The sequence below is a fragment of the Narcine bancroftii genome, chromosome 1 (genome assembly GCF_036971445.1).
Source record: "Narcine bancroftii isolate sNarBan1 chromosome 1, sNarBan1.hap1, whole genome shotgun sequence".
NCBI classification, from domain to species: domain Eukaryota; kingdom Metazoa; phylum Chordata; class Chondrichthyes; order Torpediniformes; family Narcinidae; genus Narcine; species Narcine bancroftii.
The window spans coordinates 66,454,772-66,471,808 of NC_091469.1; the positions used below are offsets into that span (position 1 = coordinate 66,454,772).

Sequence of the window (17,037 nt, forward strand, 5' to 3'; positions counted from 1 at the left end):
CTGTACCAGTTCCCAAGGTTGCAAAGGAGCCACCTGTTTTGAGAAGAATTTGTAAACAACCTGATAGGTTGACATATTCATAAAACATCTCATTATATTTTGATTGCTTGCTAGATACTGGCGTATTTTGGCTGTTAGAGTATTCTCAATGCCAAACATGGTATCCATCTATCGCTTGCTTCAGTCTTTTGTAACAGCTGTCCTCTTGATTTTAACCCTTCTTCTGCCAGGGGGAGACTGTGGTGAATGTCCCTCAAGCTGCCTGTCTCCCCTCTGGCGAGCCTTGCTGTACTAACATTGGCCGTGCATTATCTCTACTTTTAAGGACACGGCCACTGGGTATAAATGTATATGCACCTATTGTCTTTCATTATTGCACTATGAGTTTCTGCTAATAAAAGCCATGATTATTGTTTGACCACATCGTTTTTGTCTACTTCATCAAGTGGCTTTTCAATGTGAGATATCTGCTTTATTAGGACAACCTTACTGAAATCTGGACCTGGCTGCAGCCATGGCTGAGGACAGTTTACCTGTCCAAATTTTTCATAAATGTCAAAACTGAGCCTGCATTTACCAATTCAGCAGGCAGCTTGTTCCACACTAGTACCACTCTGAATTAAAAAGTTCTCCCTAACGTTCCCTTTAAACTTTTCCCCTTTCACCCTTAATCCATATCCTCTAGCTGCTTGCCAAATCCTTCTTCACTACCCTGTGGTGATTCAAGCAATCCCTGTCATTATTTTATTAAATATCTTTGTTATCTACTTCAAAGGCTCTACCTCACCTGAAATTTGATGTGCAGAAGTGGACACACTGCTCCAGTTATGGTGCAGCAGATTTTTTAAAAATAAAGATTTATCACTTTCTCCCTACTACGTATAAACTCTGTAGAGTTGTGATAATCTGCATTATCAGTGACTGCTTTGCATCCTGATATATCATACATACCTGTACTAAAGATGAAAAGGCCATCAGAAGGCTCTCCTTTCTCGATTCCGCCAAAGACAAAAATGTTGTCCGCAATCAGTGTAGAGCTGTGGTACAAAGTATTTGGTGCAATGCCATTTACCTGAAGCTTCTCCCAAGTCAAGGATTCTAAAGAAATTTAAAAAAAAACACCAGTTGAAAGCTTTTCATAAAAATCTTAAATTTTCAAAAGCAACCAAATACAATTCAAAATATTCTTTCTTGAACATTTACTGATCTTCAGCTCTCCACTGATATGATGCCATGGGGACTGGATATAATCTGATGGCCGAGATAGGTTCAGCAGTTAGTAGAGGGCCTGGATTCAGGATTTATATATCTTTGGCTTGGCTTCGCGGACGAAGATTTATGGAGGGGGTAAAAAGTCCACGTCAGCTGCAGGCTCGTTTGTGGCTGACCAGTCCGATGCGGGACAGGCAGACACGATTGCAGCGGTTGCAAGGGAAAATTGGTTGGTTGGGGTTGGGTGTTGGGTTTTTCCTCCTTTGCCTTTTGTCAGTGAGGTGGGCTCTGCGGTCTTCTTCAAAGGAGGCTGCTGCCCGCCAAACTGTGAGGCGCCAAGATGCACGGTTTGAGGCGTTATCAGCCCACTGGCGGTGGTCAATGTGGCAGGCACTAAGAGATTTCTTTAGGCAGTCCTTGTACCTTTTCTTTGGTGCACCTCTGTCACGGTGGCCAGTGGAGAGCTCGCCATATAATACGATCTTGGGAAGGCGATGGTCCTCCATTCTGGAGACGTGACCCATCCAGCGCAGCTGGATCTTCAGCAGTGTGGACTCGATGCTGTCGACCTCTGCCATCTCGAGTACCTCGACGTTAGGGGTGTGAGCGCTCCAATGGATGTTGAGGATGGAGCGGAGACAACGCTGGTGGAAGCGTTCTAGGAGCCGTAGGTGGTGCCGGTAGAGGACCCATGATTCGGAGCCGAACAGGAGTGTGGGTATGACAACGGCTCTGTATACGCTTATCTTTGTGAGGTTTTTCAGTTGGTTGTTTTTCCAGACTCTTTTGTGTAGTCTTCCAAAGACGCTATTTGCCTTGGAGAGTCTGTTGTCTATCTCATTGTCGATCCTTGCATCTGATGAAATGGTGCAGCCGAGATAGGTAAACTGGTTGACCGTTTTGAGTTTTGTGTGCCCGATGGAGATGTGGGGGGGCTGGTAGTCATGGTGGGGAGCTGGCTGATGGAGGACCTCAGTTTTCTTCAGGCTGACTTCCAGGCCAAACATTTTGGCAGTTTCCGCAAAGCAGGACGTCAAGCGCTGAAGAGCTGGCTCTGAATGGGCAACTAAAGCGGCATCATCTGCAAAGAGTAGTTCACGGACAAGTTTCTCTTGTGTCTTGGTGTGAGCTTGCAGGCGCCTCAGATTGAAGAGACTGCCATCCGTGCGGTACCGGATGTAAACATTGTTGGGGTCTTTCATGGCTTGGTTCAGCATCATGCTGAAGAAGATTGAAAAGAGGGTTGGTGCGAGAACACAGCCTTGCTTCACGCCATTGTTAATGGAGAAGGGTTCAGAGAGCTCATTGCTGTATCTGACCCGAAAATTCAAATTTGTCTTTCAAATTCACACTACTGGCAAGTATTCAGATATTCTGTATACATTGGACACATTTTTAAAATGGCAAAGGTGTGTCATTTCAGAAACTACAGCAAGTTAAACGAAATGCATGACACTCACCTGCTCTCTGAGGCCCTTAAGTCCTTGCACCATTTTCCCCAAATGGAAATGCATTTGATGTGCAGCAAATGTTCTCAGTTAGATTCCTATTGACAGCAGGAGGCTTCTTTCTGACAATGAGGGGATTCTGTGTCATGTTACTAGGGAACCTGAGCCTGAAGATGCCAGTGACATTTTTTTTCTCTGTTGAGGAAAGCAGAGAGGGATCCTGGGCCAAGATCAAGATCGATTACTGGGAGCTTGAACAAAAATTGATAGGACTGCTACTGATTCAGTTGTCACCTTTTACAGACTGCGAGGGGTAATGAGTGAAACAATTGGGGAATAAAAGGAGTCAGGCAAGGAAAGGGAAAGGAAATAGGCCTTGGGCAGGAAGGCAGCATTCTGAGCTTATATTTTGGCCTGAAACATTAACTTCTGTTTCTCCATCTACAACTGCTGGCTGAGTTCCAATGTATTTTCAGCATTTTGTTTCTACTTCACCTGTTTTTCAGCTTATGTGCTCCTAATTTCTTTGGCAAAATATTTTACAGATTGCAAAGAAAAGCCACAATAACTGACATTTTAATGGTTAACACTTGGGGCAAACAGCAGTTTCAAAGAGCACCAGCCATTTTCTGTGATGTACAGAAAATCAGGCCAGAAAGCATAAACTCACCTAGATGAAACCGATATATTCCAGGTAAGCATTCGTTGGCAAGGAGATGTGAACGACCCCCGAATAAATAAACGTTTCCTTTTGTAATGCTTTAAAACAAAATGCATTTTAATATAAGTCTAGATATTCTAATGCTGCATTTAATTTACAGAACTCATTATGCTGTAGCTAGCTGCTACAAGCTATGGTTCTGTGGAGCCTATAGCACAGGAGAGGTTATAGCTGTATGCAGGTTAGGTCAGAAAGAACACACTGTTCCCAGAAAGAACAACACAACCTCAGTTGAGTGTAGTTTACACTGAACTTTATTGGTGCATTTACGATCCACTTTCCTTGATAGGCCAGTTAGGCTCCTTTAGTTGTGGCCAATTGGAGGGCAGCACTGTGGGCCTCGTGCGGCCTGCTAGATTTTCGCGTTCGTCCTTCATTTTGTGAGGCCCCGTGGGAGAGCTGCGAGGGGTCACCATAAGACCAACCCCCCCCCAAACTGGCGATCAGAATGCTGTTATTCTTGGAAGGCCGGCCTCTTTTGCGTGGGGTGGGGGGAGGAGGGTGGTCAATCAGCTGTGTAATGTCCAAATGGGTTGGTTTCAACCTGTTGATGGTAAAAGTCTCCTCTTGGCCTCCAACGTCAATTACACAAGTTGAACCAATGAGCCAGATTACGCAGTATGGCCCCTCATAGGGTCTCTGTAATGGGTGTCTGTCTGTGTGCTCCGCGTTTTACGAAAATGTGTGTTAAGTTCTGAAAATCTTTGGAGACATATGTGTGCTGCTGGACGTGGGCTTTGGGTGTTAAAGGGGCCAGAGTTCACAGCTGCTCATGGAGGTGTGCTAGGGCTTCCCTGGGGGTTCTTCAGTTTCTCTGTTAGTGGCCAGGAATTTTCCCAGGATGACTAACGGCACCCCGTATACCATTTCAGCAGATGAAACTTCTAAATCCTCTTTCGGCGCAGTTCGGATGCTTAAGAGGACGAATGCTTAAGTTGAGCCATCAGGGCTGCTTTTAGGTTCCTGTTGAACCATTCTTCTAGACCATTCACCTGGGGATGGTAGGCTGTAGTGTGCTGTAGCTGTGTCCTGAGTGCTGTTGCTAGGGCTGCCCAAAGACTGGAGGTGAACTGGGCTCCCCGGACTGAGATAAGGTGCTCAGGGACACCAAAACGTGCCACCCAAGTATTGAGGAGTGCTCTGGCACATGTTTCAGTAGATATTTCAGATAGGGGAACAGGTTCCGGCCATCTGGTATACCTATCTACCATAGTGAGTGAGTAATAACGAGCACCTCGGGAGATGGGTAAGGGGCCCACTATATCAATATGAACATGGCTAAACCTGCACAGCAGAGGCTGAAATGTTTGGAGTGGGGCTTTAATGTGTCTCTGGACTTTTGAAGTTTGGCACTGTGTGCACGTTCTGGCCCAATTGATGACCTGTTTACAAAGGCCGTGCCAGACATAACAGTTGGCCACCATCTTGACCATGGTCTTGATGGCAGGATGGACTAAATTGTGCATAGATTCAAATATCTGCCTCCTCCATGTGGTGGGAATAATGGGACGGGGCTTGCCAGTCAAGGTGTCGCAGAGTAAAATTGTATTCCCTGTACCGAAGGGAACATTCTTGATATGGAGGCTGGTGATAGCCGTTCTGTAAGCTGCAATGTCGGGATCGGGGCATTGTGCCTCAACCAGGGTCTTGTAATCGATGCCTGGAGAGGTGGTGTGGACTGCCAATATGTTTGGACATGACAGCGCATCTGCCATAACATTTGCCTTGCCAGCAATATGTTCAATGTCTGTGGTAAATCCTGAGACATAAGGTGACGTTGTTATCTGGCTGACCAAGGGTCCAGACCTTCCTGAAAGCACAAGTTAATGGTTTGTAGACAGTAAACACTATGAATTTCCTTCCTTCCAGGAAGTCATGAAAATGTCTTTTGGCCAGGTACAGCACCAGCAGTTCTCTGCTGAACACACTGTATTTTAATTCAGGTGGCCGCAGGTATTTACTGAAGAAGGCTAGAGATCTCCAGTGTCCATCAATTAATTGTTCCAATACTCCACCGACTGCTATATTGGAGGCATCAACTGTGAGGGCAGTGGGTGCCTCTGTTTGTGGGTGGGCCAGGAGGGTGGCATTTGCTAAAGTGTTCTTAGCCTTTTGGAAAACCTGAGGCTCCTGAATTCCATTTGAGATCTTTTTGGATGCCTGACATTAGAGAGAAAATGGGCTGCATGATGTGGGTGCTGCCAGTATGAGTCTGTGGTAGAAATTAATCATCCTGGTGAATTCCTGAAGGCCCTTAATGTTTTTAGGCTGTGGAAAAGATTTAATGGCCTCTACCTTCTCAGGGAGTGACCTAGCACCGTGCCTGTCAATGCGGTGACCCAGAAGGTTGATTACCTCTTTTCCAAACTCGCACTTAGCTGGATTAATAGTTAGTTCATACTCACTCAGTCTATTGCACAGTGGACTGGCATGTTCAATTCGGTTGCAGCTAGCAATTAGGATGTCATCTAAGTAGACGAAAATAAAGTGGAGGTCCCAGACCACTGCATTTTTCAGTCCAAAAGGCATCCTTAAAAATTCAGTAAGCCAAATGGGGTGATAAGGGCTGTTTTCACAATGTCCTCTGGGTGGACCGGGATTTGGCAGTAGCTTCGAATTAAATGCATCTTGGAGAAGATCTGTCCCCTTTGTAGATGTGCGGTGAAGTCCTGAATGTGGGGAATCAGGTAGCGGTCAGGCATTGTGGCCTCATTGATGATTCTGTAATCGCCGCATGGCTTCCATCCTCCTGTAGCTTTAGGGTCCGTGTGGAATGGGGAGGCCCAGGGTCTCTTAGAGTGGCTTACAATGCCCAGCTCCTCCATTTTATGGAACTCCTCCTTTGTGAGGCTGAGTTTTTCTGGGAGGAGGCGGTGTGCTCTGGAATGAAGGGGCGGGTGGACCAATATTAAAAATGTGGTGTCTTACCCCATCCTTGATCTTGGATGACAGAAATAATGGCATCGTAATGACAAGAAATTCTGATATGATTCTCACAAATTCGTTGTCAGCCAGCATCACCGAATGCAAGTGGGAGGTGTCGGGTCCCTTACCCTTTAGTTCGAGGGTCTGGAATATTGTGGCATGCACTAATCTGTGGCCTTTAATGTCCATTAGCAGAAAGTTGACGTAGGAAATCCGTGCTGCTAGGGTGAAGGTCCATTTAAAATGGCTGTTCTCAAAGCGGATGGGAATATTGAGAGTGCCATACATATATCCGAATTGTTGGCAGCTTTTAGTTGCTGGGCTGTTGCACCATGGTTATGGTCGGGGGGAGCACGTTGATTTGTGCCCGAGTTCACGAAGAAAGGCTGCTGGATAGGGAGTCTTGGCCAGCTGACGCAGCCATTAACAACAGCCAGCTTTTGGCATTTTCCGGAAATGTGCAGGGGGAGAGACATCGACGGGCCTCTGCCTCCCATCGCTCATGATAATAACAGTATCGCTCACCAGGAGTGTCCGTTGTCCTCGTGGCTGGTCGGTCGGTTGGTCAGCAGTTGGGTTTTTGCTACTGTTACCTGCCCACATCCTGTAGTACTGGGGCAGCATTGTGCATGATGGGCATGGATGTCTCGTGGAGGCTGTTTCCTTATCGGTCAGCAGGGAGTCCGCTTTCTCTGCTACCTTTTGTGGGTAACTGAAGTTGTCTCTCTGAACCATCATTCAGATATTTTGTGGCAGCCTTTCCAAGAACAGTTTCCTGAAAAGCGAGCAGGAGCATGGCTATCATGTAGGGTGAGCATGTCGCCCATTAGGTCGGATAGGGCCCTATTCCCCAAATCATCCATATGCAGCAGATGAACTACGGGCTTGCGCTCAGATAGCCAGAAGGTGTGGGTTAAAAGCTCTCGGATGGTGTTGTACTTGCCCTACTACGGCAGCTTTTTCAAGCAATCTGTGATGTTGGTGGCTGCAGCTTGGTCGAGGGCGCCCACCACGTGGTAGTAATAGGTGTCATTGTAGGTGATTTTCCTCAGGGGACTGTGCCTCGATTTGTTGGAACCATACTTCAGGCTCTGCTGCCCAGAAACTTGACAGCTTCAATGACAGTGTGTTGTTTGAAGAGTCTGCTTCCATCACTGGGTCCAGAGTGCCATCTAGGCCATTGAGGTCACTACTGTTGGTAGCTGCTACAAGCTATGGCTCTGTGGAGCCTATAGCGCAGGAGAAATTATAACTGTATGCAAGTTAGCTCAGAAAGAACACACTGTTCCCAGAAAGAATGACATGAACCCCAGTTGAGTGTAGTTAACACTAAGGTTTATTGGGCTCACAGCCTTTCTTTTATTCTCAAGCTGAGAGGCGTGGTCAAAACCCCTTCAGCACTGATTGGTGCCTTTACGATCCACTTTCCTTGATAGACCAGTTAGGCTCCTTTAGTTGTAGTCAATTGGAGGGTAGCGCTGTGGGCCTCATGCAGCCTGCTTGATCGTCACGTTCGTCCTTCATTTTGTGAGGCACCCCTAGGGGGCTGTGAGGAGCTACCATAATATATGAAAACCAATAAAATGTGATCAAGATAAGTTACATTCAAATTCCTGCAAATTAAAATAAAATGGGAAATATTATTTCATCTCATGAGGAATGGGAATGAAAAGTACCAAAACTGTCCTACTTATGTAATTTGTTTCTGAGGTATCAATGATTTATTTTAGGCCCAGATGCATGGTTTAACTTTAGTTAAATTCCATTATTTAGAATTTTTTTAAAAATTGGGCTAAATACAGAACGGGAGATATATTCAAGTTAAATTTTAACAAACTGTTAAACTTTACAGGATCCATTGAATGAAATGAGTGTATAGACCAGGAAATAATGAAAGAAGACTCTGGATTAGGAGACATGATTTTCACACCATCTTCTTGGTCCAATCACAGTCAATCATGCTTCCATGGTTTTCAGTGGGAGTTCCAAGAGCTGCTATATCAATCACCCAAACGATTAAAGAAAACATACTTGCGGCAAAAAAAAACAATATTTTCTCAAGCAAATAAATCCTGTACAACACACTCAGAATCATTTCCAAAAAACAAGTGACTCAGACATAAATTTCATTTCTCAAGTGATATAACACTGAACTCCATTTGACACAACAGTCTATTCAACGATCAATACTTTCTTGCAAATAGATCCAGTTATGCAGACTGTCTGTGCTTTTTGTAATGTCGCTTACAACTGGTTACCATTAAAGTACATGCATCTTTGTTCCAAGTTGATTATTGTAGGAAAATAATTCTGAATGTTTTGCTTCAATCTCACCAACTGATTTTTCTTTAAATAAGTAAACTTGATTCACAATAAATATATATGAAAAACAGTGCAAAATCTTTTCACACTTATTGTGTCCTATAAATGTTTAATTACTGTACATTGTAGTGATAACCATTACACCACATAAAGGTGGTTAACACTAATGTGCCCCTTGGGGTTACTCCCTCTTCAATTGTTTGAGGGGCTTCCAACCAATTATATAAGGCCACAGGCATAGGAGTAGAAACAAGCCATCCTGAATAAAACAACTAAATATTCAACTCAGTTTCTGACAGTCACTCATTCAATGTTCCAATATCTTGTCTTACCATATGGAATGCCCTTCTCTGGATGATGGTATGTGTCCACTTTGTGGTATTACTTCCCAGGTGAGGTCAAAGGGAGTCACTTGTATAAGAAGAAAATATATATCAGTAATATTGTAATGCAGTAACTTTTGAAATGGAAAATGAACACCACAACTTTAAAACTGTATGGCTTCCTTGGCATTGTTCTTTCAATTGAAATCTTTCCTTATCAAAAGTGCGATGATTTAATCACTCACATTGTGGGGTGACAACAAAGGTTGTATAATTGGAACCTGTATCTGAGTTTCAGAAATATATTCAAGGTTCCTCATGTTCAAAATATTTCCACATGTTGGAAGATAGAATTGGACTCATTTTTGATAGATATCCAAGATGATGTATTGATTCCTGCACCAGTGGAAGAGATGCAGTTAATAAAAAGTTAAAGTAAGGAGAAATAAATTAAATATATTCCTGCCCTCTACTAGTAATTGTAATGAAAGGAAAACAATGATAGAATAGAAAGTCACCTGGATGAGTAGACACCTTCCCAATATTGAGAATCATTTGCATTCTGATTGTAATTCATTGCAGAAGCAATTAGCATATGGAGCACTGAAGTTAGGATCATGCCAGACTGCCTCCACATGATTAGAGGAAGGTCATTGTCACCAACAATGTGATCTACATTTGAGAAGCAGAAGCAAAAAGAGGATAAGGAGAAGAATAGCAACATTCTGGGGTGATTGACAAAAATGTCAGGGTGAGGACAGATGCAACCATACGCAGAGGGGACTGCAGATGTATACTCCATGGAGCATGTATTTTACCAGGGCAGTGTCACTACCACCAGGTCGGTACCAAGAGGATGACTGGTGAGGAGAGAGGAGTGGACAAGGGAGGCAGGAAGGGTGTCAGTCTCTGTGGATGGCAGAGAGGAGAATATGTGTTTAATGGTGAAGGAGGATGTGCTGGATGCGGAGGGTAGTGGGGTGGTACATGAGGACTATGTATAATCTTGCAATCTCTTTGCACAATGGAATGCACAGCTATTATGAATGTAGCTTGTTTTTTTTTATTGACTGCAGTGGAGAAGGTTTGTCAGTGAATGTCATGCAATCTTTTCAGCTGATGTAATTGTGCCAGGGTGTGGAGTCAATATTCAGTGTGAATAGGTAAATAATGGGTGTTTATGTCTGCCTGTCCCGCATCGGACTTGTCAGCCACAAACGAGCCTGCAGCTGACGTGGACATTTACCCCCTCCATAAATCCTTGGTTTGGATTTTTTAAAATGCAGACATTGCTTATCTGAGAAGGTCAGCGAGTGCAGTGATGGTGAATAAGTGCAACTGCTGCTGTTTCGGACAGAGCAGCAGACTTGTGGTAATCTCATGTGACAGAGGGTTGAACCTGGGAGGTGAAAGTGGAGTGGAGAGCAATGGAGTAAAGGTGTAAGGTAACAAGGAAAGGAATGAAGGTTTTAGCAGCAAATGTTGCTGAAAAAAAGTGTTGAAATTGGAAGTAATGATGTAGTTCTGTATTGTGAGCCATCTGGTTTGATCTCTGGCAGAACTAGGATAGATAAAGTTAATGAGTGAAAATGAAAGTCTGCAGATGCTGTAATTGTAGTAAAAACACATTGAAATGCTGGAGGAACCCAGCTGGCTTTGCAGCACATAGGAGATAAAGATATATTGCTGACGTTTCGGACCTCAGCCCTTCTTCAAGGAACAAGCAGAATGAGCCAGGAGCAGGAAATTTCAGAATTCAGACAGTGCTGGCTGGTAGAGGAGTCCAGACCAACCAAAGGTGTGAATTGGATTGATATTTTTAAGGGGAGAGGTGAAAATTGATTATTTCTGTGTAAAAAGAGACAGGGAAAAGAAGGAAAAACAAGAGTCAGGGGAAGAAGTGAGGTGGGGGGGGGGGTGTTAACAAAAGCCAGATAAGTCAATATTAATGCCATCTGGTTGGAGGGTTCCCAGTCGGAAGATGAGCTGTTGTTCCTCCATTTTCCTCCAGTCTGGCAGTGCATGAGGCCACAGACAGACTTATCAGCAAGCGAATAGGATGGGGAATTGAAATGGGTGGCCACTGGGAGATCCACACTATTGTGGCGGACAGTGCTTAACAAAGTGACTCCCAATCTGTGCCCAGTCTCTCCAATTTAGAGGAGACCACAAAGGGTGCACCAGATGACCCCTGCAGGTTCACAAGTGAAATTTTGCTTCACTTGAAAGAACATCTGCCCTGGCTCCCTTCGCCTCCATGATATTGGGTGCCCAGATGGTGGTGAGGGAGGAGGTGTGGGCTTAAGTGGAGCATCTCCTCCAGTCACAGGGGTCGGTACCAAGGGGATGATTGGTGAGGAGAGAGGAGTGGACAAGGGAATCAGGAAGGGTATCAGTCTCTGTGGATGGCAGAGAGGAGAATATGTGTCTAATGGCGAAGGAGGATGTGCTGGATGCGGAGAGTAGTGGGGTGGTACATGAGGACAAGAAGAATCCTGTCCTTGTTGCACAAGGGAGTGAAGGAGGTCATGGTAGATGTGTGGGTAATGGAGGATATGCGGGTGAGGACCAAGTTGATGGTGGTAGAAGGAAATCCACATTGTTTGAAGGAGAACATCTCTGATGATCTGGCATGGAAGTCCTCGTCCTGGGTGCAGATGCGATGGAGATGGAGGAATTGAGGGAATGGAATTGAATCCTAACAGGGGACAGGGCGTGAAGAGGTGTTGGCGAGGTAGCTGTAGGAGTTTGTGGGTTTGTAGATGTCTGTTGAGAGTTTGTCTCCCGAGATGGAGACAGAGAGATTGAGGAAAGGGAATGTGCTGCTAGAGTTTGACCAAGTGAATTTGAGGTCAAGGTGGAATTTCCAGCAAAGTGGATGAAGTCAACAAGCTCATCATGGGTGTATGAGACAGAACTAAAGTAGTCGGCGATGCAGCGGAGGAAGAGTTGAAGGGCCTTGACTGTGTAGGCTTGTAACACGGTGTCCGCCTATAGAGCTCGTCGAAAGAACCAAAGACTTGTTGATCCAAACCAAGGCTTTTATGATCCGACCTGGCTAGGGACACAACCATTTAAGGCCCAGACAATAGGCGTGGCTTAGCTCTCAGCCAATCACTGTAAGTACAGTCTAGATACAGTAACTATATACACTATGTACATTGGTGATAGATCTGTACTATCACATTCATCCCTTCTTGGAGAACTGACCCTGGAAAAAAAACCAAAAAAAAACGAGGGAGAGAATGAAAGGAAGGGGTAAGTCAAGGACTGTAGCGGTCAGGGGGTCTGACCATCCGGCGTGACTGCTGTGGTGCCGGGATTGGGGTCGCTGGGATGGGGTCGCTGGGATGGTGTCGCCAGCGGGCTCGTTGGGTGCGACTGCTCCGTCGCTCAATTCCCCAGTCATGTTGTCGGCAGGGTGGCCCGGGTCGTTGGGGTGCTGTTGGTCCTTCTGTTGCGGCACGGGGCCTGGGGAATAAAGAGTTGGGGAAGGTTGGGTTGGGGGGTTTGCTGGGTCTACCGCGTGCTGAGCTAGGTCCTGCACCGAAACAGTGTCCTTGCCCAGTGCCTTTAATACTTGTAAATATGCCCTGCTGGACTCGCCGGGCTGTTGCTTCCTCGAAGCAAGCATGAGCCGGGCATGAACTCTGTTCACCGGTTGATTATACAGTTCTTTCAGCACCTTTATGGCTGCGGTGTAAGTGGTCTCATCCTGGATGTTCTCGTAGACTCTCAAGGACACCATAGACAGCTGGTTATCCTCCTCCACCTCAATGAATCTCAGGAAGTTTTCAAAGTTCAGCAGCCAGAACTTAAAGGCTTTGAAGGCTGTAGCTGACTGTGGGTCGATATCAAGTTTTTCTGGCCGAGTTAAACGCTCCATCCCTTTCAAAAAAAATTCTTTTTGCTAATAAAATTGTAGAGCTTGTCGAAAGAACCAAAGACTTGTTGATCCAAACCAAGGCTTTTATTAGCAAAAGCCAGGAGCTCTTCACAGGTGGCCGACCAGTCCGGAATGATCTGACCTGGCTAGGGACACAACCCTTTAAGACCCAGACAATAGGCGTGGCTTAGCTCTCAGCCAATCGCTGTAAGCACAGTCTAGATACAGTAACTATATACACTATGTACATTGGTGATAGACCTGTACCATCACACCGCCACAATAACATAGATCTCCCAGAGGCCACCCATTTCAATTCCCCATCCCATTCCCATACTGACATGATTGTCCATGGTCTCATGCACTGCCAGAATTGAGAGCACCCGCAAATTGGAGGAACAAAGCTCATCTTCCAACTTGGCATCTTCCAACTTGGCACCCTCCAACCAGATGGCATTAATATTGACTCCTCTGGCTTTTGTTAAACTATCCCATCCCACCCCACCCTTACTTTTCCATCCAGCTCTGTCCCTCTTCCTTGTCTCCTTTCACACAAACATAAATCAATTCTCACCTCTCCAGCTAATATATCCAATTAACTCCTTTTGTCCCCCAGACAGCACTGCCTTTATTTTGAGATTTTCTGTCTTTTGCTCATTCTGTTTATTCCTTGAAGAAGGGTTCAGGCCTGAAACATCGGCAATATATCTTTGTCTCCTATGGATGCTGGAAAACCAGCTGAGTTCCTCTAGAATTTCAGTGTATTTTTTGATAAAGTTAATGGAACGGGAAAACATTTCTGGCTAGAATGAGATATAATTGCTTTGCTCTTTCTAATATGCAGTTAGACAGTCGCTGATGGTTTGGACTGGACTCTGTGTGGCTGCAGAGACTGCAAGAGCTATGTGGCAAATCTACGGACACTTGGTGACTCTGGGGGGGATCTCTCTTTTACTTTTCTTTCTCTGACTGTCAAAAGCGTTTCAGTTAATTTTTGCCAATGGCAAATCTATCTGCCTTACAGCAGACAAAAGCAATTTTGTATAATATGACAGTTTTTATTACATGATAATAAATTAAATCTTGAATCTTGAGAAATTTCTGCTCATCCAGTACAGAATATTGCACAAGTGCTGGAAGAAATTAGACAATAGGAGGGGTGGGAGGGGTCATGCTAAAAATCTTCAATTGAGTAATGTCTTCAAGGGCTTATTTGTAGATGAGAATTAGAAGGCATCAAGGATTTATCCAGGGTCGTGGATAGTTCTGTGTCACACCATGTGATATATTAACTAGTTGTGATATTTCTAACCATAGTTTTCAGCTATTAATATCAGGATCTGATGACTGATAGTTTTGAATCTTCACAATAGGTCACATTCCTCTTTTAAAACTAAAATGTATTTTGAACATTGAATACAATAGTTTGTGTGAAAGGATTGGAATAATCAAAAATAATTTCAGGAAACCATTCATATTTCTTTTTGTTTACTCTTGAGGTTATATCTGACCAGAGGCTATCAGGCCTCTACCAGTGTTGGTATGTGAGCTGTGGGGGAGACATCAGAACTCAACCAAATGCTTTCCCGCTAAGCTGAGATGTAGAATGTTCTGTGTGGGCTATTACAGAACCGAACCTACATTTCAGAAATTTTCGAGCTGCTAGGAATCACCAGGAGTAACTTTCATTATTTTATTGTAGCTAATTAGATGAAAGAACACTTGTGACAGCATACCTGTAAGCATGTAGAAATCATTAAAATACTTGGGCTGTTCCTCCTACAAATATAAAATGTTCCAGAATTAAATTTAAATATTCCAGTGGTGACATATCAGCATAAATGACTTATTTTGGAAATGATAAATCACAAATGATCCTATTATTTTCAACATTCTGCATCTCTCCCCTTAGCTTATTTTCAGAAAAGCCAACTTTAACTGAAACACCTAAAATTATTAACCTTGACTAATCTGTTCATTGATTATAGTTTGTATCATCTATTTTTACTTCACCTTTACAAACTCCGTAAATTTCTAAAACAAGACACAGACATGGGCAGCACAGTTAGTGTAGCGGTTAATGCAATGGTGTTACAGCAGCGGGGGTTCGAATCCCGCACCATCTGTAAAGAGTTCATACGTTCTCCTTGTGACTGCGTGGGTTTTCCCCGGGACTCCAGTTTCCTCCCACCCTTTAAAACATACTAGGGGTGTCGGTCAATCAGGTGTAATTGGGCAGTACGGGCTTGTGGGCTGAAAGGGCCTGTTATCATGCTGTAAGTCTAATTTTAATATATATAGTGTCTTTTCGCAAGTGATCATTTTATGGTCTCAGCTGAAAAAGATCAAAAGTAAAGGTAAGAAAAAAGAAGCTGTGGCAATACCTTGATAAAAGATCGAATACTTGGTGATTCAACTATTCAAAGGTCAGTTTGATTTCACCTTAATACTTGACAAATATTTGTCACGTTGGTAGGGAAGCAATGCTGACCCCCTAACGCTGTCATACTAAAAGTTAATGGAAATAATATTAGTAGGAGGTGTTTCCATTTACTAACCTAACAACTGAGGAAGAGTATGAAATATTCAAAATTATGTCAGACCCTGTCAGAGCAGTAAGTCCGCAGCAGCAAATGTGTCCCTAAATCTAGTTATAAATAAGTCAACATGAAAATTTTGGTGGAGTTCAAAGAATGAATGTTTTTGATCTGCTTTGAATACTGACAGTGATAAGAGTGCATATTATATCTGTTTTGAGCAGTTTTATTCCCAGAGTTGCATTTGAACTCAATTGCACATTATCAACATACTATCTGCCATTAACTTAGTGTGATCCAACAACAGGATAGATAAAATGAATATGTGGCTTGAACAATGGTGTAGGAGGGAAGGGTTCAGATTCTTGGGGCATTGGAATCGGTTCTGGGGCAGATGGGATCAGTTTAAACAGGACGGTCTCCATCTGGGCAGGGCCGGGATCAATGCCCTCGGGAGAGTGTTTGGTAGTGTTGTTGAGGAAGGTTTAAACTAATGTGGCAGGGGGATGGGATCAGGAGTACAGAGACAGAGGGGTTTAGCATGAGGGAAGAAGTCGGAGATAGGAGGGTGAAAAGCAAAAGAGGCAGGCAGGTAACCTCAGGGCAAAAATGTAAACGGGCCACTTTACAGCATAATGGTGATAGGGTTAAAGCTCTGGTAAAAACAAGCTTGAAGGCCTTGTGTCTTAATGCAAGGCGTATTCGTAATAAGGTGGATGATTTGAATGTGAAGATAGCTGTAAATGACTATGATATAGTTGGGATCACAGAGACATGGCTTCAAGGGGACCAAGGCTGGGAGCTTAACATTCATGGATTATCAATATTCAGGAGGGACAGACAGAAAGGAAAAGGAGGTGGGGTAGCATTGTTGATTAGAGAGGAGTTAAAAGCAATAGAAAGGAAGGATGTTAGCTTGAATGATGTGGAATCAATATGGGTAGAGCTGCAAAATGCAAGGGGGCAGAAGACGTTAGTGGGAGTTGTATATAGACCACCCAACAGTAGTAGAGAGGTTGGGGATGGCATTATACAGGAAATTGGAAATGCATGCAACAAAGGCAAGGCAGTTATAATGGGTGACTTTAATCTCCATATAGACTGGATGAATCAAATTGGTAAGGGTACTGCTGAGGATGATTTCTTAGAAGGTATACGGGATAATTTTCTAACCCAGTATGTTGAAGAACAGGCCATTCTAGACTGGGTTCTGAGTAATGAGGAAGGGTTAGTTAACAATCTTGTTGTGCAAAGCCCTTTGGGCAAGAGTGACCACAATATGGTGGAATTTTGCATTAGGATGGAAAGTGACAGGGTTAATTCTGTAACTCAGGTTCTGAACTTAAAGAAGGGTGACTTTAAGGGTATGAGATGCGAATTGATTAAGTTAGATTGGCAAATGTTACTTAAAGGTTTAACTGTAGAAAGGCAATGGCAAGCATTTAAGGATCACCTGGATGAAATACAGTGTTTGTTCATCCCGGTTTGGAAAAAGAATAACTCAAGGAGGGTAGTACATCCTTGGATAAAAAGGGAAATCAGAGAGAGTTTCAAGTGTAAAGAGCCAGGAAAGACAGAATACCAGAGGATTGGGAGAAATTCAGAGTTCTACAGAGGAAGACAAAGGGATTAATCAGGAAAGGCAAAAGAGATTATGGCAGGG

At 44.0% G+C, this 17,037-nt stretch overlaps 1 protein-coding gene across 3 annotated transcripts in view; it reads right to left on the reverse strand.

The window, feature by feature from the left end:
- Window positions 1–17,037, reverse strand: part of LOC138759112 (kelch domain-containing protein 3) — a 161,983-nt gene that overhangs the window by 102,764 nt on the left and 42,182 nt on the right. For all 3 annotated transcript variants that reach the window (XM_069929069.1, XM_069929052.1, XM_069929061.1), the window contains 4 exons: window positions 14,574–14,616; window positions 8,961–9,039; window positions 3,331–3,419; window positions 952–1,098 (listed from right to left, as the gene is read on the reverse strand). In XM_069929069.1, the coding sequence (XP_069785170.1) occupies window positions 952–1,098; window positions 3,331–3,419; window positions 8,961–9,039; window positions 14,574–14,616 (358 nt within the window). The remainder of the gene's footprint in view (window positions 1–951; window positions 1,099–3,330; window positions 3,420–8,960; window positions 9,040–14,573; window positions 14,617–17,037) is intronic.